Source organism: Podarcis muralis, chromosome 15, assembly GCF_964188315.1.
Source record: "Podarcis muralis chromosome 15, rPodMur119.hap1.1, whole genome shotgun sequence".
Lineage (NCBI taxonomy): Eukaryota > Metazoa > Chordata > Lepidosauria > Squamata > Lacertidae > Podarcis > Podarcis muralis.
The window spans coordinates 12,468,800-12,493,832 of NC_135669.1; the positions used below are offsets into that span (position 1 = coordinate 12,468,800).

Here is a 25,033-nt window from a genome sequence, read left to right on the forward strand (position 1 = left end):
GTACCATTTGTAGGCTTCCTAAAAAAAACTGATTGACTGCTGTGGGGGAAAGGGATGCTGGTCTAAGGAGGCGCTTGGGTTTGATCCAGCAAGGACCTTCTTCTGTTCCTAATCTTGCCCCCCTTGGTCATCAAAATAACCCTGCAAGGTAGGTTAACCTGAGAATGGTACAAGTCACCAAGTAAATTTCATGGCCCAGGAGGAATTTGAACCCAGTTCTTCCCAGTGCTAGTTGGGCACTCTAACATAGGAACAAAGGAAGCTGCTTTGCACTGGACCTGACCATTGGTCCATCCAGTTCAGTATCATCTACTGACTTGAAGCGGCTTCCCAGGGCTTCAGTCTGGGACATTCCCAGTCCTATTTGGGGACTAAATCTGGGAACTTCTGCACGCAAAGGAGATGCTCTCCCACTGAACTAAGGCACTTCCCAGCATGAACCACTGCATCATGTTGGGAATACAAAAATGCCTTTGCAGATTAAATCAACTGCAAATCATCTGTGCGCAGATAAAATCCATGCTTCTCCATTGTGTACAAAACCACACTTTCATGCTTCAGATTGAGCCTGAGGGCAAGGACCATCTTAGAACTGAACTTTCGTAAGCCACCCTGACAGCCTTTTGGGCTAAAAGGCAGGGAACAAATGCCTGTAAATCATGGGTAGGCAAACTAAGGCCCAGGGGCCAGATCCGGCCCAATTGCCTTCTAAATCCGGCCCGCGGACGGTCTGGGAATCAGCGTGTTTTTACATGAGTAGAATGTGTCCTTTTATTTAAAATGCATCTCTGGGTTATTTGTGGGGCCTGCCTGGTGTTTTTACATGAGTAGAATGTGTCCTTTTATTTAAAATGCATCTCTGGGGCACAGGAATTCGTTCATTCCCCCCCCCCATATAGTCTGGCCCCCCACAAGGTCTGAGGGATAGTGGACTGGCCCCTGCTGAAAAAGTCTGTCGACCCCTGCTGTAAATGAACAAAGTGGGGGAATTTGTTTGATTGCTGATCAGCTTCACAGCCTTTGCTATTCCTCTTGGTTGGCCCTACCAATAGTACAGTGGTACCTCGGGTTACATATGCTTCAGGTTACAGACTCTGCTAACCCAGAAATAAAGGGTTAAGAACTTTGCTTCAGGATGAGAACAGAAATCGTGCGGCGGCAGTGGGAGGCCCCATTAGCTAAAGTGGTGCTTCAGGTTAAGAACAGTTTCAAGTTAAGAACGGACCTGCAGAACGAATTAAGTACTTAACCCCTGTATTATACTGTGGTGTACCTTCCTATTATTTCCCAAACAGGACCAACACTTGTAGCATTTTCCCTTTCATGTGATGGGCTGCTCTCATTTCCGCTGGGCTGTGACATTTCTGTATTTCTGTTCTTCTCCCCCGCCCCCGCTCCCCCCCCCCACAGAAGGGAAGTGATCTTTGCAGCATCTTATAAGCCTTTTCTGTGACAGATTGCAATTTGCTCCTTTGCCGCCACCAAAGTTACAGGTGATGGGATTCATATCCATCAGCTTGTTTAGTAACGCGTAATTAAATAGTCAATTAAAGGCAAGTATTAATTGATTACCTGGAGATGTACTGCCTGGGAATGACAGGCAGCAGTAAATGTGTCAATGCAAACCTTTAATCTGAGCTATCACCTGCCTGCTCTGAAGGCACAGGAAAGAAATCGGCGAGTTACTAAATTATGTGTGCAAACTTTCCTCTCACAGCTAACAGAGGGAATACACAGAAGATTCCCTCTCCCCAAAAGCAGACTAGGAAATAATAAGAGGCAGCAAGTCTAGCTGGTTCAGCCTTGTCTTTTCCACAGTGTTGGGGAGCTGGATTCTTGCATGCCAAACATGAAGGCAGCATCCTTCCCAGTGTTTACTCCAAGCATCTTATATCAATCCCTCTAATTCCAATGTTCACACTGTGAGTGCCACTCCTTATGTAGCTGAAATGGATTCATCCATCCATGAGAGGGAGGTATTAGCAGGCTGGGGGGGGGGGACCTCAAGATTTGCAGAACTACAAAAAAATGTCTGGGAGGGAATCAACAGTGGACCCCTCCTCAAATACCCACAATGACACACAGTTCCAGAGGCTTAACTCTGCAGGAAAAGAGCCTTCGTCTTTGCTTGCACGTTGAAAGGCATAATTCTTGCTTTCCTTTCCCATCTCTCTTCTGCCTATCTGTCATCACAAACAAAGTGAAGCCATTACTAGGCTACGTTTTACACAGAAATTGCTTGTTATGAGAGAGGAAACACGTTAAGAGATTTCTTATTCAGAGACAAGGTGCCCGTGTGGAATTAACATGGGGGAAGACCATAAATCATTTCCTATGGACTTGCCTATTATTTAACACAATAAGAGAAATCCGTATCGGCGCAGTGATACAAAACGCTAAGAAGTAACCTAGTAATGAGAAATCAATTTGGCTGTTATTAAATACTTCTGCCTGCTGCGTTGTTTACACTAGAGGAATTTGCCTGACAAGACTCGGCACACAAAATTAGGGAACAAAAAGGAAGAGATGTTGGGAAACGTTTCCACTAATTTGCAAGAATCGCATTGTGCCTTTTGCGTAAAAAAGGAAATTCATTTTGCTCTGGATTGTAGTTATGTAAATATGCTTTACATACTTCGCTACTTGATTAGGCGGTGTGCTTTCCTAAAAGCGGATCAAGCAAAAGAGCGAAACTTGCCTTAAAGTTTCTGTCATCTTTATTCATATACTGCACCCGTCAGTGGAGGATCAGAGCGTTTCTTAAGCTCTAACCACCTCCCCCCTTATTTGTGTGTTGCTTGCCGGATTGGGTTTCCAGACTGCATGGAAGCCTGCAAGACAGACTTGTCCTCTTCAGATGTCCACACATAATGTACAGGCTGGAGATGCTGAAGATGTCATGGGTAGGGACTGCATGGGTAGGTTTTGCCTGCTCCCCCCTGGTAATTTAATGGGGCCATCATTCATGCACTCATCATATCCACTCCCCTGTTGATTTCTGCTTACCTAATCTGCTGTGCTCATCCATCAGCTTTGGGGGGAAAACAGCCTTTCATTGGTTCCTACTTATTGGGAACCAAGTTCTATTTGATTTTGGATACAAAGATCTTTAAGAAATTGGCTCTTGGCCTCTGCCTTAATATTGCTATGAGCCTTGCAATAAACAAAGCACCTTACCAACTGAAGAATGAGCACTGAAAATTACCGCATTTTTTGCTCCATAAGACGCACCTGACCATAAGACGCACCTAGTTTTTAGAGGAGGAAAACAAGAAAAAAAATATTCTGAATGAAACAGTGGATGTATGATTTTTGTGGTTCATGCTGTGGCCACAAGCATATGATTTGACGGTGAGTTTGGGGTAGCCCAATGCAAAAATCCTGAGAATCTATGTGGATCCCTGCTTTGTAACCACGTTTTTGCGCCATTGCGGCCCCACACAACGGTGGATGCGTGATTTTTTTGGTGCAGGCTGTAGCCATGGACATGCTATGTGATCTGATGGTGAATTTGGGGTGACCCAATGCAAAAATCCTGAGGATCCATGTGGATCCGTGCTTTGTAACCACATTTTTGTACCATTGCAGCCCCAGGAAACAGTGGATGCATGATTTTTTTGGTGCAGCCATGGACTTCTTTTGGCAGCAAAGCATCTCCACTGTAGCAGCATCCTAGAAAGCAAGGTCTGCTCATTTAGGTTTTGCACTCTCACTGTGTGGGTTTGAATCCTGAGATTCCATAAGAATGTACGACTCAAACCCAAGTTCTGTCTAGCCCGGAACCTGCCTTCCCACAACATTCAGCCAGACGGATCTGCTAAACTCATAAAAGCAAGGCATGAAGGCAAAGTCCTCTCCTGCTGCTGCTCTCAGGAACTGGTCTTCAGTGGCTTGTTGTCTTTGAGCACAAGGATCTACATAACCATGAATAAGCTATTGATTCATCCTCCACGAATTTGCCTAAAGCTGTCCGCCATCATTGCATCTTATGGCCATCAATCTATCCTGTGGTAGAGGCACTTCTGTCTGAGGAACCTACAATATGCTGTCTGTGACTGCACACTTGTGTACCCATAGCTAAGTGGCAGAGCACATGTACTACAAACATAAGGTCACAGGGTCAGTCCACAGAATATCTAGTTAAATGGATCTTAGCTAGCAGGCAATGGGTAAGAGCTTTGCTCGAGAACTCAGAAAGGCGAGTCTAAGCTGACAAGCTGGACGTATGGTGTAACTAATCTAAGGCAACCTTGGGGTGATTGCCACTTTTTCATGTTACTAATATCATGCAGCAGTCAACTACACTGTAGTTGTAATGGGTAACTTGGGCGTTAGGGAGGACTTCTTGGTGCACTAACAGCTATCTGTCAACTCCAGAGGTCTGCACAGAAGCTTTACTGACAGCCACGCCACAAACCAACCCTTTAAGTAGTTGTTGACGTCCATCTGTCTTGAGAGACAATGGAATGTGCCTCCAGGAGTGAACTCAAACCACTGCATTAGTAGCACCAAAGTGACCTACTGAGGGCACAAGCCTGGGCAGTGTTTATGGAGCTCCTGGGCTGCCTGGATGAAAAGACCCTCCTCTTGGCCTCGCAGATGTGGTCCAAAGGAAAGCAGAGCAATACAGTTGGCACCAGCTTGGCTGCAGGAGTTGCCAGAAGAAGGCACCCAAGATGCCATCCAACCATCTTAGGGACTCCACTCTGGATTTGTGTAGCCTTTTCTTCTCCCAAAGATATCACAAAAGGCAGAAGAGGTTTAGGATCAGATTTTTCCTTCTTCGAGATGGGGTACTTTCCCAGGTTGATGAGCCCCATCTGCCTCTCAATTCCCTCTACAGTATGTGCAAAAACCACCTTCTTGACCATTGGACTCACTATTGGTCTCATCCTCTCAATCTGCCAGAGCCTGCAGGGAAAGTCCCTAACTCACTGAGGGTTTGAGACCCATTAGCTGTCCTCACCTGGTTTAGCCAGCCAGTCAAAGCCATTATCAGGGTGTGGCCACCGTCACATGCTGACAGCTTCTAGGAGCCACAGGTGAGGGCTGAGTGCAGGTGGGGGCCAAAGGTGGACAAACTACCCAAGAAAGATAGTTCCCTCCCCCCCAGAGGTGCTACCCCTCCCCTAAAACCTCATCCACCTTTAAGTAGTGTATGTCAGCTAACAGTCTTATTAGCCCTGCTCAGCCCTGAACAATCTGTTTTCACTGAATGCACAGAGCCAGAGCGGAATCAGGTCCACTGGGCTTGCCCCCAACTTCCATGTGTTCCACTGAACCTCTGAACTGAGCCCAGGCGTGTACATACAGCTTGTATATGTGATGCTTCACTTCATGTGGTCGGAGACTTGGCTTCCTGTAGAGTCTGGGGTCATATATAAAGAGCCCATACAACTTGGGTCATCTTCAACTAACTTCTACACAGAGTAGACCCACTGAAATTAATGGGCCATAAGTTAGCCATGCCTATTGATATCAACGCACATGCTCTGAGCAGGACCAGCACTGGACACAACCCATTGTTTGGAGGTCTGGTGGAACATATGGAGCTTACAGCAAGGCTAGTGGGCCTGCTCCTGCCTTCTCCCCTCTCCATGTTTTCAACTAAGTTCTACTTAGAGTAGACTCACTGAAATTAATGAAGCTAAGTTAGTCGTATCCATTGATTTCACTGGGTCTACTCTAAATAGGGCTAACGCCGAATACAACGCTATTTGCCTGACCATAGATCAGGGGTAGTCATCTTGGTGCCTTCTGGATGGTGTTGGGACTGCCACTCCCATCAGTCCCACCCAGCATGACAAAGGATCAGGGATGATGGGAGCCGGAATCTAACAACATCTGTGTTGGCCACCTCTGCCATCGGCCATAACAGACTGAATCTACGATTACAGCAAAACAGTTATGGACAGTGCAATTAAACACAGGCTTCCAGACAAAAGACTTGGTTATTAATGGGACTGCCATTCATTTGTCTGAGAAAGCCAGCGGCTGTGCTAATGAACTCAGCACCCGGCCTGCCCTAGCTAAGAAGTGCTTAGCGCTTGTGCTTCTCCGGACGCTTGACGTTGGTGCCAGTTTTATTGTGGATCAATGCCATTGATCAGATGCGCTTGGAGGGAGCTTGCTCTGACACTATGAGAAATGACACTAAATAAGAGCCCTATTGAGCGGAGGCAAACCAAGTCATGCAAGTGGCGAGAGGAAAGGGAAATGGAGGAGGCGGGGGGGTGGAAGGGGAGGGAGGGGGCCAGAGAGCAGGGCATGAAGGATTAAGAGGGCACCCTTGGCCTCAGCCAGCTGCAGAAACAGCCATGAATCGAAGCTGAAATATCGTCCTTACATCCTTCGGTCAGCAAACTGACATGAGGACAGACAGTGAAGAGGGGTAGGGGAACTGCAAGGCAGAGGTAAGAGATAGAGAATCAAGAGAACAAGTGGAGGCTGCAACAAAATGTTGCTGTGTAGAGTGCCCCGGGGTTCCAGCCAGCCAGTTCTGCTCTATTCCAGTATACTCCATCCCATTCCGTCCTCCCGAGTTTTCCATGGGTCTCCCATTAAGAGTTAACTATCATGCCAAGGTCAGACAGTGCACTTAATAATAATAATAAATCTTATTTACACCCCACCCTCCCCAGCCAAGACCGGGCTCAGGGTGGCTAACACAAAATATAAAACAATTGATTGAAATACAACTTAAAAAACAAGATTAAAATATAACATTAAAATGCAGCCTCATTTCAGCAGAAACTCAAAAACTTTTTGGGGGATGAAAACGTCAAGTCTTCACCCAGGCTAACTATCCAGACTAGTCCTACGTGGGCCAGAAAAAAGCCAGGGAAGTCCCCAAATAGGAGTTCCATCACAGAAGGAAAAAGAAAACAAAAAGAGGAGGAGGGAATCAAATTGGCTCCAAGCCAAAGGCCAGGCAGAACTACTCTGTCTTACAGGCCCTGCAGAAAGAAATCAGATCCTGCAGGGCCCTGGTCTCATGAGACAGAGCGTTCCACCAGCCTGGAGCCAGTGCTGAAAAGGCCCTGCCTCTGGTTGAGGCTAATCTGACTTCCTTAGGGCCCGGGACCTCTAGGGTGTTGCTATTTATGGACCTTAAGGTCCTCCATGGGGCATACCGGGAGAGGTGGTCCCGTAGGTACGAGGGTCCTAGGCCGTGAAGGGCTTAGACTTCATGATGTTTCCCCTTTCTAGGGGTTTCCCCCACCCCCTTTCTCTCTACACACCCCTGCTGCCAATCTTGAGGCTCTCCAGTCTGTGTTTGTGACCCCCAGGACTGTTGTAAGTAGGAAGGCAGGCATGTGGAGGCTGATTGAAGGCAGAGCGAGTGAGCTGTGGACCTCACGAGATGACCAGCAATGGCCACCCTAGGACCATTTGTAAATGGCTTTGAACTCTTTGGGGAAGAGCAGGGCAAGCCGTCTCCCCCGCCCCCATCTAGGATTCTGACTCATGGAGAGTTTCATGTGGTGTCGGGTTTAACATCCTTTGAACTCCTTGTGTTGTCTTGGGTTCCCCTTTTCACAGGGAGGTTTTGATGCTGTTCTGAACTGTCTGGGACTTCCAACGCTTTTGCTTGGTAAACGGATACCGTTGTGAAGCGTTGAGTCAACATAACAGCCAGGAGAGAAGTAAATCTCCTTGGTGCAGTTTTTCATTCCCTGACATGAAAGAAAACACAGAGGAGCACAGGCAGCTGCCTTCTTCCAAGTCAAGAACATTGGTCCATCTAGCTCAGCACTGTTTACACTGGCTGGCAGCCGCTCTCTAGGGTTTCAGAAGGGTAAGGTTGCCAAATGTCCAGAATTTCCTGGACATACCTGGAATACTGCAGTCGGAAGCAGCGTCCGGGCAGAAATCGCTAAAATGTCTGGAAAAATCCAGATATATGGCAACTCATATTGGCAGTGTCAGTTTAGGCGATTTTTGCAACAACTTTGCAACAAAAAAAGAAGCAATGCAAAAACACACACAAAAGCAACAACTTTTGTGTCTGGATTTTCACTTTTTGAAATATGGCAACCCTACAGAAGGGGGTCTCTCCCACTCATACTTGGACTGAACCCGGGATTCTTTTCATGCAAAGGTTACACTCTATCGTGGAGCTACAGCCCTTCCTCAAGAAAGGGGCATATTTTAAGTGCACATACCTCCTTATCTCCCAAACAGTAAAGAAATTGTATTTAACATTATGCAATATTTAATAACAATAATATTAAATTTGTAAGCCTGAAATGCCACCTCGATTTACATCACTTCCCGATGGTTGCAATCCTTCACCCTAGTGCTGTCTTCCCCAACTTGCTGCTCTACAGATGTTGTTGGACTGCAATTCCCATCATCCCTGACCACTGGCCATGCTGGCTGGGGCCTGATGGGAATAAGAGTCCACAATATTTAGAAAGCCCCAGGCTGGGGAAAGCTGCTCTTGATCTGCTGCCCTCCTTAGCAGCAAGACTCAAGGGGAGAGGGCATCAGTGCTAGATTTTCTATGCTGCATACATGAGAGATCTGCCCCCTTCTAATCCTCTGAAACTCAAACCCCAGAGGTGGCCAAGCTTCACATCTGCCCAGCAGCCCAGCGAGCTCACAGGCTCTGCCCATTATTTACAACCCTAATTACTCTCTATCGACTGGGAAGCAGCGAACGGACAAAGGGCGCTCGAGAGTTCACACACAATTGAATTTCCCAGTAACAATCAGCAGTGAAAGCGCACACAAGGGGGCGGAGGGGGAGGGGGAGGCGAGAGAAAATCAATCAAGGCAAAGGAGCTGGCTTCAGACAGGGATCATCTGTCGCACCTGCCAAGCTTCCAGCATGAGGGCCCTGCGCCCACCGTTCATACAAGGAGACGGATCGCCGGCACGTCCTCCCCTCCTGCCCCGCCAAATCTCCCACGCAGCAGACAAACGGCTTGACATCATATTCGATGGCATGTGGGTGCAACCCACGAGATTGTACACAAGTCCCAGCTGCCTTTTCCATCCTCCCTGAGTGTCAGGGGGGGGGGGAGGGTGGGAGAAGATAAGGCGTGATTTAGCTCTTCTGTGCTGACGCTGAAAGGTGGCAACAGATACTTGTCCACTCACTGATGCCTCCCTGGCAAAATCACGTGCCTGATGTGGACACACACACACACACACATGAAGAAGTGTCAATGCGCAACACACATACACATGCAAACACACACAGAGCCACGTCTCCCGTGAGCTGGAGCAGTTTTGGAAAGTGTGTGCCTTTTCTTGTTGCCGTAGAAACCCAGCTGGCGACGCTGCGACTAAATGAGGATTTCAGGGTTACAACCTCCTTTGTCTTATTAATCCCTCCCAATTGTCTGCTGCCAATGGATCAGGTGTTTCTGTTTAATAATAATAATAATAATAATAATAATAATAATAATAATAATAGAGAGGGTGGAAGGGAGGACTCTGTTAAGAGTAGAGGATTGTTCCCTGGGGAGAAGCTCAGAGGTAGGGGAATAAGGCAGTACAAAGCCTTTCATTTCCAGGTCACCAGTTCAACAAGGTGATGGTTCAACAAGGCCTATTTGGCACAAGAATGGATATGGTGGCTTCTGAGCTCTCTAGACAGGGCCAGCCCTTGGAATGACTCTCTAGTCAGATCTCCCTTCTTTCCAGGGAATGAGTTTGGGGATTCAGAGGGTGGGGAAAGAACCCCTCTTGGGCCATGACCAGTAACGCAAGTGTTACTACACGAGCAGCACTTGTGGAAGAAGCGCCTGTAGTGCTAGTATTTCTTTGGCCTGAGGAGGCTGCATCGCTCTCCTCTGACTCTAAGGACTCCAGCTCAGAAGGCCATGGTCTCTCTCGTTTTACAGAAGTCAATGACTTCTAAAGCAGGCTCTGTCCCTTTAAATGAAGGTGCTCCTCTCATGGAAGATGGAGCTAGCTACTGGGATGCTGAAGGCTTCTATTTGAGGCTCAGTCGGAGGCCGGCTGCTGCTGAAACAACATCTGAGCTCTGCTGTCATGTTAAAGCTGCAGGCTGGGCCCTGACTGGAGCTGTCCATGGTGCTACTGATTCATTGCCCTGCCCCAACTCTCTGTAACACCCGCAAAATAACTTTTCTATTCTGTCAGGATAATGCAGGCCATTAAGAATGCATCTTTTCAGAATAACTTGTTTCTGATTTTAATTTTTATTTATTTATTTTATGTACATACGGATCTCAACTGCAAAGGAATCACATGATATTGGGCCCACAATTCTAAACACACAGCTCCTGGTGGATATGAGTCGTGCATCTGAGCCATTAACAGGGTCATCTGCAGAGACCTTAGTGGTTGGGCAGGGATATAGGGGATTGGCAGCCCCTGAGGTATCCTAGGCTCAAATTGCTAAGGGCCTTGCAAATTTACACAAGAACCTTGAACCTTCCCCAGGAATGTATGAGCATCACGTGCGGACTTTTGAGCACTGGAGTTAATGTGCTGGTGATAGTGTATCCTCACAAAACTGGAGCCCCTGGACCAAGGGTAGCTCCACATTGCAGTAATCAAGCCTTGAGGTTACCAACACATGCCTCTTATGACATCTTGCCCTGCACCATATTGGATTTGTAAGAAGATGGCTTCTTAATAAAGCATACCCTGTTCAGCGCAGAAAATGCCCAGCGTGACAGCAATTTGATTGTGCTGTTCTTTCCGTAGCTAAGTTGTTATTTACGAATATACGCCATGAAATTCCACCCACCACCCTCCTACTACTCCCACTTCTACCTACGTAACTTGACAACATTTCATTAAATAATTGTTGATTTTGATGAAGCACAGCTTGCTTGGGAGAATGGGAGGCGCAGGGGGGGGCAGGGGAGAAGCCCCCCCCCCAAGTCCTATTGTTAGGTGGTGGTAATGAAGGAAATTGCCTACACAGCTATTCTTTCTCTTTCCCTCGGAACCTCCCCCCACCCCTCCATTTCTTTCCAGTGATTGTAATAAAAGTGAAAGGTTTTCTGATCAAGCCAAGCCCCTTCTATGCTTTCCAGGCATCTGAATATTGCCAAGGAAACATAGACAAAATGATATTAGAAGCAAGAAGAAAAAGGGGACTGCTACGGTTCAAGAAGCGGGTGGCGTTGTGGGTTAAACCACAGAGCCTAGGACTTGCTGATCAGAAGGCTGGCGGTTCGAATCCCCACGACAGGGTGAGCTCCTGTTGCTCAGTCCCTGCTCCTGCCAACCTAGCAGTTTGAAAGCACATCAAAGTGCAAGTAGATAAATAGGTACCGCTCCGGCGGGAAGGTAAACAGCGTTTCCGTGCACTGCTCTGGTTCGCCAGAAGTGACTTAGTCATGCTGGCCACATGACCCGGAAGCTGTACACCAGCTCCCTCGGCCAATAAAGCGAGATGAGTGCTGCAACCCCAGAGTCGGCCACGACTGGACCTAATGGTCAGGGGTCCCTTTACCTTTACTTTTAGGGCTCAAGAAAGGTTCTTCAGCGACTTGGTGTGAAATTTCCTCCAGGTAACAGCTGAAGGGTGTGCAACCTGTGGGTGTCCGTAACTTGGACTACAACTTCTATCATCCCTGACCAATGAGCATGCCGATGGGAGCTGGAGTCCAACAAGGTGTGGAGGGTAATTGGGTCCTTCATCCAGGTAATGGCCAAACTAACACTGAGACTAAAGGTACCCCTGCCCGTACGGGCCAGTCTTGCCAGACTCTAGGGTTGTGCGCTCATCTCACTCTATAGGTTGGGAGCCAGCGCTGTCCGCAGACACTTCCGGGTCACGTGGCCAGCGTGACAAGCTGCATCTGGCGAGCTAGCGCAGCACACGGAAACGCCGTTTACCTTCCCGCTGGTAAGCGGTCCCTATTTATCTACTTGCACCCGGGGGTGCTTTCGAACTGCTAGGTTGGCAGGCGCTGGGACCGAATGACGGGAGCGCACCCCGCCGTGGGGATTCGAACCGCTGGACTTTCGATTGGCAAGCCCTAGGCGCTGAGGCTTTAACCCACAGCGCCACCCGTGTCCCTAGTCCCTGAGACTAGGGGACGACAAAACTAAAGAAATGACTGGTCACTTCCTCCCTTTTCAGAAAGCTCTGAATGGATCAGTATTTGGGGGGGGGGGCAGAGGTATGTTCTTAACTGGTACTCATAGAATTGTAGAGTTGGAAGGGATCACAAGCGTCATCTAGTCCAGCCCCCTGCAGTGCAGGATTCCCCCTCCCCAATGTAGGGTTCAAACCCACAACCCTGAGATTAAGAATCTTATGGTCTACTGACTGAGCTACTGACAATGAATGGCACACTGGTATCATTCTTTAGGATATACAGTGGTACCTCGGGTTAAGAACTTAATTCGTCCTGGAGGTCTGTTCTTAACCTGAAACTGTTCTTAACCTGAAGTACCACTTTAGCTAATGGGCCCTCCCGCGGCTGCCGCACAATTTCTGTTCTCATTCTAAAGCAAAGTTCTTAACCTGAGGTACGATTTCTGGGTTAGCGGAGTCTGTAACCTGAAGCGTCTGTAACCTGAAGCGTCTGTAACCCGAGGTACCACTGTACCATTTCTTTTCTCTCTTTTTATTCCATAAAATTAAATTTTCCAAAATAATAAAACTTTTAATAACTGGGTACAAGCTTAGTTATATAATACAATCTCCGCAAAAACAACAACATTGCATTGGGTACATAGTGTCATTTCAAGCATGTTCTTAAGTCATTAATGGTTAATATAGCCTCGCCACAGACAAATTTGAGCTGATGGGGGGGGGGGGAGAGAGAATTGTTATCTTCTTCCCTTACATATAAAAGAAAGGTGCGTCAACAAAGCTATCTCTCTAAACAATACCTTTTGCTACTCTTCTAAGCCAGGTTAGTCGCTCTGAGATAGTTACATCCCAAATGCTGTTGAACCATATCTTGAGGGGTAGCTCAGCCTGAGATTTCCAAAAACATGCTAGCACCAAACGTCTGGACATCAGTAAAAAGAACACTAAATCTTTATGTCAGATGGTGAGGTCAGAATCTATGTTTAATCAATGCAGGGCTAAAGCTGGATTTGGTGAGTTCTCCATTACCCAAGAAAAACCAACAAGATCTAAGTTTGCAGAGCCTGTTGCCCCCTCCTGCAAAAAATAAGAAAAATACTATCCTGGTTGTTTATATTCTAGGATTTGTCTGAGATGATATTTTCAATGCTCACATGTAACCCAAATGGACAGATCCTATGAAGCCCCACCCTTGTAGGTCTTAGTGAAATGTCAGGAGAAAGATTCTTGAGGTTATTATTGGGGATGGGGGTCTTGCAAAGCCCATGTACATAAGAAGTCTTTTCTTAGAATCACAGACTTTTAGAGCTGGAAGGGATCTTTGAGGTCATCACACCCAACCCACAGCCCAGCGGCCATAATATGCCTCTCTGAAATTTGTTTTAGTCTTGCCCTCTTATCCTCTCGTTTCCCTCAGCTGCCACCCCCATCATTATTTTCTCAGATATGCATTTAAAAGAAGGGGAGAAACTGCTCTAATGTAACAAACTACTTAAGATTCCATCAACTTATTTTTCAGTTTGACGCTGCGGGTCATGTTAGTAGCAGCATTTCATTATTTTCGGTTAGATACAAAGGCAAGATGTTGATTTAAATATGGGGCGATGACAGTAAAAAATAGTTGTGAATCATATGCAAAAATATGGATGAAAGAGAACGTGAATAGCAATCCCCCCCCCCGAGACCCTTAGGGTACCCTCTTACATTTTAAAAATAATAATGGCGTAACAGGTTCAAACCATAGAATGGATGTCAACACGCCAGGGGCTCATGCCATCCTCTTTGTTACAACAGCTTTCCCCACTTCCTGTTCAGCAGGAACAGAAACTTGTCATGATAATGTCTGAATAGGCCAATACAGTGGTACCTCGGGTTAAGTACTTAATTCGTTCCGGAGGTCCGTTCTTAACCTGAAACTGTTCTTAACCTAAAGCACCACTTTAGCTAATGGGGCCTCCTGCTGCCGCCGCACCGCAGGAGCCTGTTCTGTTCTCACCCTGAAGCAAAGTTCTTAACCTGAGGTACTATTTCTGGGTTAGCGGAGTCTGTAACCTGAAGCGTATGTAACCTGAAGTGTATGTAACCTGAGGTACCACTGTAATGATTTATGCCTGCCCATCCATTTTTATTTTATTTCACAGAATTTGTATATTACTTAATTGTAAAAAAACAACCTCTAAGTACTTCACAAAAAACATACATTAAAGTTATCTATAAAAGTCAGAGTTTTAAACAAGTTAACCTTAATAAAAACAAAAAAGCAGTTAAAATATACGTTACAAACCCCCCCCACACACTTTAAAACATGTACCAGTTTTACATATCAGGGTAAGCCTGCCTTAAGAAGAAGGTTTTTAGCAGCTACCAAAAATAGTACAGTGAAGGAGCTTGCCTAATGTCAATGAGAGGGAGTTCCAGAGTGCAGGTGCTGCTGTGTTAAAAAATTGATTGCTTACAGGTGCGGAACAGACATTTTAGAAAGCAGACTATGGGATCTGATTCAAGTTTTGAGGGCAAGTGTGAACCTATTTGGCTAATTTGGACCTTGCAGCAAACTATGCTTATCGCTAAATGGAGAGGAAGCTGTGAGACAGAGGAAAGTGGTGAGAGGAGCTAATGCCAGAGGCTTACTTCCAATCCTCTAAACCAGCAGTTTTCAACATGGGGTGCCTTGAATGAGAGTCAGGGGTGCCTTGGGCAACACTGGCCTTTGTCCCTCTTTCCTTCCCTCCCTCCTCTGATGCCCTCTCACATCTCTGCTGCCCCAAGGCTGAAGAAGTATCTGAAGAAGTGTGCATGCACACAAAAGCTCATACCAATAACAAACTTAGTTGGTCTCTAAGGTGCTACTGGAAGGATTTTTTTAATTTTGTTTCGACTACAGCAGACCAACATGGCTACCTACCTGTAGCCCCAAGGCTTGTTTGCCTCATGTCCACCTTTGGCCAGTCTCTGTCAGGCTGCTAAGGCTGGGGGGGGGGCATCCTTTTTCCAGCCCGTATGGGGCGGCATGAGGAGGCACCTCTCTTTGGGGCAGGGGGCGGTGACTCAGAGACACCCAAGGATAGGGGAGAGGGGGCTGAGGGAAGACTCCACAAGGGAGGGTGTTCAAAAGGGGTGAGGGGATGCCAGCTCTACAGGCAAGGGGTGACATAACTGGGCTTCTGAGGCTCAGAGTGTGTTTCCTCACAGGGGAGCTGCAGAAAGAATGTAGTTGATCAAGGGAGCCGTGGACTCGAAAAGGTTGAAAACCTCTGTTCTGAACCATGGTTTGGAGGATCATTTGAACTGAGCCACTGTGACTCTCTAACAAATTGTTTTTTTGTGATTTATGCCTTCACTATTCTCACCTACAACGTGATTCTAACTACAGTGGTGCGTCGCAAGACGAAATTAATCTGTTCCGCGAGTCTCTTCGTCTTGCGGTTTTTTCGTCTTGCGAAGCACGGCCATTAGCGGATTAGCGGCTATTAGCGGCTTAGCGGCTATTAACGGCTTAGTGGCTTTAAGAAAAAGGAAACAAACTCGCAAGAACTCGCAAGATGTTTCGTCTTGCGAAGCAAGCCCATAGGAAAATTCGTCTTGCGGAACGACTCAAAAAACAGAAAACCCTTTCGTCTAGCGAGTTTTTCGTCTTGCGAGGCATTCGTCTTGCGGGGCACCACTGTATCTTGCTCGGAAATGTTTTACTAAATTGATAGGAATTTACTCCCAGGTAAGGGGGGTCAGGGCTGCAACCTCTCTCTCTCTCTCTCTCTCTCTCTCTCTCTCTCTCACACACACACACACACACACACACACACACACACAGTACTACCATGTTTAAGGCAGGAGCCACTCTCACTTCCAGCTAAGTAATAAATGAAATTGGATCCAAGAATTGCTAAACTGTGAGTCATCCCCAGAGGCTGAGAAACTTTGGGATTACTCCCTGCCTCCTTAATAAGCGGCTATTTGATTTGAAGGAACATGATAAGCATGTCTGTGCATTACTTGGCTTGCCGCCACCCCCTCCCAGGATTAGGGAAGCATTTCTTCCCAGTTAAATCTGTGTGGAGTCAGTGTACATCAGCGCCTCTCGCTCCAAACTGTCCCAGGCGTGAAAAATTTATCTTCCACTCGCAGATAACTTACCATCTTCCACTTCCAGGAGAGCTTTCGCCAGGATGCTCCCTGCCACACTAATGGCTTGACACATGTAGTAGCCCGAATCTGAAGTCTGCACGTCCATGATGTTCATCTCACCGCTTGGAGACACAGAAAAACGGCCCATTGCCTGAGGGGGCTGGCTAGGAAAAAGCAGGATCTGTAGAAAATAAAATGGGGGGGGGAGCATTTTCAAGTCCCATCCCCTGAAAACATGCAAGAAGAATGCGGTCCTTGGTTGCCAATATGGCCTTGGGTTGCTGTCCACTTCCCCACTGGCCATTTCCCAGAATGTCTCCCTCTTGAGAGACACAATAGTTCCCCCCCTTCCTTCTGTGGGATGTTGTCATGGGATCAAAAAGAGATAATGGGTGAATCTCCAAAGGTGCTTAAGAAAAAGAGAGCCAGTGTGGTGTAGTGGTTAAGAGCAGTGGACTCGTAATCTGGTGAACCGGGTTCGCATCCCCTCTCCTCCACATGCAGCTGCTGGGTGACCTTGGGCCAGTCACACTTCTCTGAAGTCTCTCAGCCCCACTCACCTCACAGAGTGTTTGTTGTGGGGGAGGAAGGGAAAGGAGAATGTTAGCCGCTTTGAGACTCCTTCGGGTAGTGATAAAGCGGGATATCAAATCCAAATCCAAATCCAAAAAGGTACCTTGTATTTGTAATGAAATGTATTAGTATGTCAAATCCTAATACATAACTCCAAGGAAGTTATGCCTGCCATGGGTGAAATGCCATCGTCTTGGAAAGCTTCTCTCTTCATCAGCCTAGTTCAGACATAACAGGAAGCTGTGGTTTCCTGCTGCGTGAATGAGCTGTGGCAAGTCTTGAGCTCATGTGCCTCCCCCTCCCCTATTTTACATGCGAGAGGAAGAGATTAGAAGCATCTGCTTTGGGTTTTAAACTAACCGCAGTTCACTGTGAGGTCTGAAATCAGGTAACTGCGGTTTGTTTTGTGGTTCCAGCTAGGAACTGAAATCAAAATGACATTTCTCACCTATTTTAGGGTTGTCATATTTCAAAAAGTGGAAATCGGGACACAAAGTTGCTCAGTTGTTGTTGTTTTCAAGGGGAGGGCAAAGTTGTTGAGTTGTTTTTGTGAAATCTCAAAAAAAAAAAGACCTTTATGAGCTATTTTTAATGAAATTCACCAAAAACTATGCTTCCAACATGGGTTGCCATACGTCTGGATTTTCCTGGACATTTAAGCTATTCCTGTTCAGACAATCGATTCCCGGCTATGTCTGGGACACTCCGGCCATATGGCAACCCTACCTAATTTAGGCTACTGGAATAAAGAAATTTAGTTAGCAATAGACTTTTGTGTGAAGGGCCTGTGAAGATGCTCAAAGATTAAATATGCCCTTTAATTCTAACTATGTATTTTGCACCTGGTTCTGGTTGGTTGAGGTTCTAGAAGAAAAACAGAAAGCAAAATGAAACATAGATCCAGGAAGTATGAAGCCTGTCCAGCACAGGGGTAGTGAACTTCTAGCTCGTGGGCCTAATTTATCCTGGAAGGCCATTCTCCCCAAACTAGGTCCACTTTCCCTGCTGTCGCCACATCACAGGTAACATCAGGTTTGGATGAGGCAGGTGAAGGCATGGCTGCCACTGCTTTGAAGTTTGTTTCCAAATGACCTTCACTGAAACCAATTTCAGATGTACCGGTACTTCAAAGGTGAGACGGCTTCAATTTGTCACCAGTCCCCTGTTCCACCAGTCAAAGTTGGCCCACGGAAGGATCGGGCTCAGTTCCCCATCCCTGCTGCAGAGGCATGACCGCATCCTGTACCCTTGGTGGGCAGAACAGGAGAAAAGCTACAGCTACAGCCCCTCAGAATTATTCTTACTATTCCATGGCAGAGAAGCTGGGAGGAGCATGTCACCAAATTTCTCCAGGAGGAGGAGAGATTCTCCAACAGATCTTCAGGGATGGGACTCACTTTTCATAGCAACAGCAGCAGCACAGATTGTTCCTTTTGGGGTGGGGTGTTATCGGGTTGTTGTTTTTATTGTCATTACACATAGTGGAACCTTGGTTTTCGAATGTAATCTGTTCCGGAAGACCATTCAACTTCCAAAATGTTCAAAAACCGAAGCAGGCATTTCCATCCGGAAAACTCAATACGGAAGCTGCATGACACGTTCGGTTTCCAAAAGGTGTTCGAAAACCGAAGCAGTTACTTTTGGGTTTTCAGTGTTTGAAAGCTGAAATGTTCAACTTCCGAGATGTCCGAAAACCAAGGTACCACTGTATTCTGGTTTTTATGTTGATCTTTTCTGTGAACTGCACTGAGACCTCCTGGTATAGGGCGGTATATAAATTCAATGAAGAAGAAGAAGAAGAAGAAGAAGAAGAAGAAGAAGAAGAAGAAGAAGAAGAAGAAGAAGAAGATAATAATAATAATAATAATACAGTGGTACCTTGGGTTAAGAACTTAATTTGTTCTGGAGGTCCATTCTTAAATTGAAACTGTTCTTAACATGAGGTACTACTTTAGCTAAAGGGGCCTCCCGCTGCCACCGCGCCGCCAGAGCACGATTTCTGTTCTCATCCTGAAGCAAAGTTCTTAACCCGAGGTACTACTTCTGGGTTAGCGGAGTCTGTAACCTGAAGCATCTGTAACCCGAGGTACCACTGTAATAATACCACCTCTCCAACACAGAGACTCCCCCATCCATCCCTAACATTATACCCTCCCTATCATACTCCTGCATGGAATTTGACCACACATGACAACTGCATCTCAGAACAAAAGCAAGCTGAAAGATTCAGCATGCACACCCAGGCACATATTTGCACAAAAGGAAGGCAAGAGGACATGCTGTATTGGGTAAGGCCGCACCTACCTGGCTACCTTCCTTCTGCCAAAACACGGCTGGCGGTGGGTTTCCTTTGGTCTCGCACTGAAAGGTCACGGTGCGGCCTTGGGCTACAATCTGATCTCGAGGACGGGTCACCAACTGTGGTGGAACTGAGAGAAAAGGAGAGGCAAGACAAAGACAAACAGGTTTAAGACTTTGGGGGAGTTAAGACCTGCACCCACCCCTGGACCCGTCCAGTCCTAGGTTTTTCATATCCAAACCCAGTGCTATAGTCCTGGGATTGGGAAGATGTGCTCCTCCTGATCAGCCACAGCTCTCCTCATCTCTGACCTTTGGCCTTGCTGGCAAGGGCAGGTGCTGAAGTCCAACACCATCATCTGGAGCAGCCTTTCTCAACCTGTGGGTCCCCAGATGTTGTTGAACTACAGCTCCCATCACCCCTAGCTAGCAAGGCCAGAGCTCAGGGATGATGGGAGTTGTAGTCCAACAACATCTGGGGACCTACAGGTTGAGAACCGCTGATTCTGGAGGGACATCAATTCTCCATTCTTGTTCCTGGTCGCTATACTCTGCTGTCCTGTCTCTGGGCTATTTGCGTGTGCTTGAAAATAAAGGTTCTGCCCCAAAGACATTGACAGCACCCGATAGCTCGGTTGGTTAGAGCGTGGTGCCGATAACTCTAAGGTTGCAAGTTCGATCCCTGTATGGGGCAGCTGCATATTCCTGCATCGTAGGGGGTTGGACTAGATGATATTCAGGTTCTCTTACAACTATATGAGTCTATGAATAGATGTATTTTGTAGCTATCTTTTCGGCCTCTTATAAAATAGGGAGGGGAATAACTACCAATTCACTCTGCCTACTGGGAAGCTCTTGTGTCATGTGAAATCTCGCCTCTGGAAAAAGAATGTCTGGACAGTCAAATATAGTGCCTTCATTACTTTCTCTCTCTTAACTGGTTTGAACTAATAATAGTTATAGCAGCAGCCAATGAACTTTATAAGAGTTAGCATCTTTTAAACCAGATGGTTTGAAAGACCTGCTGGTCCTCTTGTGGAATGGGGTTGTGAAAATTGTGTTGCATGTCGCGCATGATCGTGTGGGTTCTGACCCTCTTCTATCTGGCTCCCACTCATTTATAGCTCGCTCGTTTGGGGAAGGGGTGGAGCTTGCTGGTACGGCACACACGCTTTGAGTGCAGAAGGTGCCAGGTTCAAGCCCCACCATCTCCTGGTAGGGCTGGAAAAGACCCATATATGAAACCCTGCAGAGATGCTGCCAGTCAGACAATAAAGAACTAGTTGGACCAGTTGTCTGATTCTGCATTAGGTGGCTTCCAATGTTTCTAGATATCTGGAGCACCTGCTTTCACAGTATGGGCAACCCAGAAGATTTTAAAGCAAGAACAGGAAGAGGCATTTAACAAGGGAAGAGATAAAGAAAGGAGAAATGCAAACCCCTGGGGTATGGTAAAGGAACACAAGCTATAACTTCACAGAGGAAATCAAACATATTAATGTGCTTCCAGATAGGCTTGGACTTTTATTTATTTATTTATTTAAAACCCAGTCTATAAATGCATGCAAAGGATATCATCTTGCAATGGAAGAAAGGAAAGGAGGAGACAGAGAGAGGCAAGAAAAGAAAAAAAGACCCTCTAAATCAGCCACCGGGCCATAAATAATGTTGCAGATTTAAATTCCTCCCTGAGCACCTCTGCCTGGTTTGGAACCTTTTCTCTCCTCTCAATGCAAGACAAATGGCACCGGGTTTTACAAATGCTAATCGCCTGCCTTATCTCCGCTTTGCCCTCCCTCCCAAACTACCTAGAGAAGGAGAGAGAGAGACAATGCCCCATTCCTCTTGCAAAGCTGTAAAGTATTTATAGGGCACCAGGCACTGTAAGAAAGGGAGGGAAGGAGCTTCAGGTGTACTATTGTCATGCTGATCACTGCAAGCCTTACTTTAATGAAGTTGTGAGTGCTAGGTTACCCGCATGCTAATCGCAAGGGGTGTGTGACTGCTTGTTAACCAGCCCTCCCCCATCCAGAAGTCTTATCTGGCAGAGTTTCCATGGAATGGGGAAAAATCCTCCTGGTGTTTAATAGTTATTGACTGGCGCCAGAAATGGTTCATGGGAAGGGGTGCGTATGTGTGGATCTATGCAGGCAGGAGTTAAATTTGCAGCAATGCCCAGTTCCATTGCCCCCTAAAGGTAAACGTAAAGGGACCGCTGACCATTAGGTCCAGTCATGACTGACTCTGGGGTTGCGGTGCTCATCTCGCTTTATTGGCCGAGGGAGCTGGCGTACAGCTTCCGGGTCATGTGGCCAGCATGACTTTATTGGCTCATCTCGCTTTATTGGCCGAGGGAGCCGGCGTACAGCTTCCGGGTCATGTGGCCAGCATGACTAAGCCGCTTCTGGCAAACCAGAGCAGCGCATGGAAACACCGTTTACCTTCCCGCCGAAGCAGTACCTATTTATCTACTTGCACTTTGACGTGCTTTCGAACTGCTAGGTTGGCAGGAGCAGGGACCGAACAACGGGAGCTCACCCCGTTGCGGGGATTCGAACCACTGATCTTCTGATTGGCAAGCCCTAGGCTCTGTGGTTTAACCCACAGCACCACCCGTGTCCCTATATCTTTGCAGACAGGATCTATGCAGACAGGAGTTAAATTTGCAGCAATGCCCAGTTCCATTGCCCTCTATGTTGCTCCTATTCCAGGTCCTGGGTTGGCTCACAAGAGTCACTGTGCTAAATAGTGGTGGAGAGAAACAGCAGCAAAGTTGGCAGCATGAGACATGTAATTGTGATTGCTATTTCAGGAACCAGCAGTGATGAATCATGACAGCAGTTACCAAAGTGTCACTGTAATTGGGTTGGACCAAAGATATGGGGCACTGATAGTCAAAGGTGATGGAAGTCCACTGTCTGGAAGACGGCAGGTGAGTTATCCCTTGGTGTATGATGCTCCATTCAGATGTCCAACTGAATGTGCAGATGTGGCACTTACTCAGCCTCAGTGTTGTCTGAATGGGGTGCCCTCAAGTTGTGCAAAGTCACTCAATTAGCATCATGGATGAGCATGAATTTGAACTTGGGTTTCTCATATCCAAGTCCCCCAAACTCCAGCCAAGTTGCCACAAAGATATTTAGCACGCCTTGATTTATGATATTGGATCTGCCTTCTGTCTCATTCTCCTTTGCCTCCAGATCCTAACATCTGAGAGCACACAGTGACCCTTTGCTTCAACCCCAAGGGAACCCAATCCTGTCACTACCTGGTAGTTTTTGTCTTTCTACTTCCGTGCTCATAAAATCACGTTAAGAGACCCATAAACAAAGGCTGTTTTAAAATTATATATATGTGTGTATATATGTGTGTGTGTGTGTGTGTGTGTGTGTGTGTGTGTGTATGAATGAAATAAATGAAGTCACACACAAAAGAGTGAGATAGAGTCTCAGATAGGTAGCACATTCCGAAACCTGAAAGGTTTCTGAAATCTCACCCTTAGAAAGGTTGGAAAAACTAAATTTTAGGGCCATACTACCAGCACAAAATGTACAAGAGCCTTGGGGTGGTCAGGTGCTTAGGATGTTTCCTGCCCTGATTTTTATCAAGCTGACTTTCCAACGCTTGGCGCAAGCACTGTGTGTAACCAAATCCTCCCCCCCCCCCCGCAAAAAAAAACACATCAAAAGTTGGAGGGTAGGATCAGGCCCACTTCTCCAAATGTCTGTGTAGGGTATTGTAACTTGAGGATGTGGGTCAGGTTTCGTCACAGTGTCCGGAACAACCTCATTCTCTTTCTCTCCATTTCTCTCCCTCTCCCTCCCTCCCCACATTTGATGTCCATAAATCCTGCGAGGGAGGGAGGGAAGTGAGGAAAAGAATCTGCCAGCCTTTTCTTTTGGCCTGGCAAAGGCCACTTCTCCTTTGCTGAAGGTCAGGCTTTGTCCCCTGGAAATCACTTCACCAAATGATGTGTGTGTGTTATGAGGGAACCTGGCAGCCAGCAGCCACAGGAAGGGTCATTTGGCTGGCACTGAAATCAGAGATTCAGCTGCGAGAAGGGGGTGGGGACGAGCAGGGTCCTTCTTAACATGTGCCTGGATGCAAGGCAGGAGACCTCTGACCTTCCAGAGCAACAGCCTGCTGTCTTGGTGATGCCACCTGCTCCACAATCAAATAAAAATGCAAATGGGAGGGAGGGAGGGGGGTCCATTTCAGCTCTTTGGTTAATGGTTGCTGGGAAAGCCCTCTTCCCAGATTATACACACACACACACACACCCGGACTGCACCAGGCGCCACTTCAAAGGCTGGAGGAGTCTGGATGATGGAAAGGATATTGTGACTCAGGAAATTCATTACTGCCCCTCCAGCGACGCCTCACCCCACTTCAAAGGGAAAGATAAAAAAAGAAACTCAGAGGGCAGGAACGACCTTGGGGCGGCTAAGGAAAATGGTCCCTGCTGCCCACAAATTCAGCATGGAGATAAGAGATGATGGCAGGCCACCCCCCACCCCCACCCTCCAGGCAGGAAATTGAACTGGGTTGCTGGCTGCCTAGCAAAGAAAGGGGGGACCAGGGCAGGCAGCGTCTCCTATCACCTGGCATCTCTCGCTCACCTGTGGGCCCTTATCTTCACAGCTACAAGAAGAGAAGCGTGCTTTGTTAGAGGGTGATTTATTGGCAAAAAGAAAAGGGTAGAAGGAGGAGAAGGAGAAGATAAGCCCTTGATGGGGCTGCTGTGCGTCAGAGGAAAGGGCAACAGCAGCTATTCCCAGGGTTGTTATTAGGGATATGTAAGCCACAGATGCAGGGCAAGCCTGTCGACCTGACAAGTGATGTCACAGTACAAAAATGCATTTGAAGGCAAAGGCATGGCGCCATGTACTAGTTCACAAGCAGATATCCCCTCCCCTTTCTTTTTATTGCAGCTAAGCGCTTAGAGACTGGGGAAATTCATATTCTGCAATTACCTTTTTCGTTATTTATATAGGGCCAACAGTGTGAAGGGTGCTTTATGGAGGGCAATGGTCAGGCTGCCCTGAGGAGCTTACAGTCTAAAATTCACCCCAGGGGAAGGAAAAAGGAACTCGAGGCAAGTGGGAAACTTGAAAGCAATATGGGGTTGTTTCAGCTGCATGTGCTTTGGGCATAGCTAAAGGGTGAGTTAAAAGCAGGGGCAGTGCTGGGTGTGTGTGTGTGTGCAAAGGTTGTGCCAAAGGATTGGCAGAGAAGGTGGGTTTTGTAGAAGACTCTGAATGAAGCAAGTGAAGTGATATCAAACCATTGGTCTGGGAGGCAGTTCCAAGCATAAATTTTGGGGTTGCACCAAAAGGAAGTCTGGAAACTTTGCGGTATGTGTTGGGAACACTTGAAGGGGAGGAAATGAATTTATTTTTATAATTTGTCCAGTTCTCTCACTTACTGGGAAATTGGGCAAATCCTGAAATTCACTGAAAGGTAAGTCGCAACCATCTCCAACACAATTTGTTTTATCCAGTGTATGCCGCAATCACCTAGCTTCAAACAGTGGTAGGAAAAACCCTTTCCCATGAGAATCATCACTGTTGACTAAAGTCTTGGCAAAACATGGGCAAGGGAAGGAAACTTGATTATCAGTGGGAAGGTTACATCCTTCTTAGAAGAGGGGTAGTAAATGTGGTGCCCTCCAGGTGTTCCTGGGCCACAACTGCCATCATCTCCGGCCAATGGCCAGGTTCATGAGGCTCCTGGGACTTTGAGTCTGTCAGTGCCTGGAGGCTACCACATTGGCTATTCTTGTTGAAGAACAGAGAAGATTCCAAGAGAGTCAGGACTGAAATGTGCCCATTGTGGAAGACAGAAGCCAAGCACAATCCTATGCATTCTTTCCAGAAACCAACTGCTGAAAACATGGCCCAGTTCAGATGGCACTTGAATCCTGGGAGCACAAAGGAATGAAAACGCTAATGGCAGCTATTCAACATACAAGTACCAGGAAGTAAGTTTCACTATACTCAGTGG

The 25,033-nt window shown here is 46.9% G+C and overlaps 1 protein-coding gene across 11 annotated transcripts in view; it reads right to left on the reverse strand.

Moving 5' to 3' along the window:
- The window catches only part of ROBO3 (roundabout guidance receptor 3), a 417,871-nt gene that overhangs the window by 39,704 nt on the left and 353,134 nt on the right, over positions 1-25,033 (reverse strand). For all 11 annotated transcript variants that reach the window (XM_077919499.1, XM_077919498.1, XM_028708796.2 and 8 more), the window contains 2 exons: positions 19,037-19,161; positions 16,169-16,340 (listed from right to left, as the gene is read on the reverse strand). In XM_077919499.1, the coding sequence (XP_077775625.1) occupies positions 16,169-16,340; positions 19,037-19,161 (297 nt within the window). The remainder of the gene's footprint in view (positions 1-16,168; positions 16,341-19,036; positions 19,162-25,033) is intronic.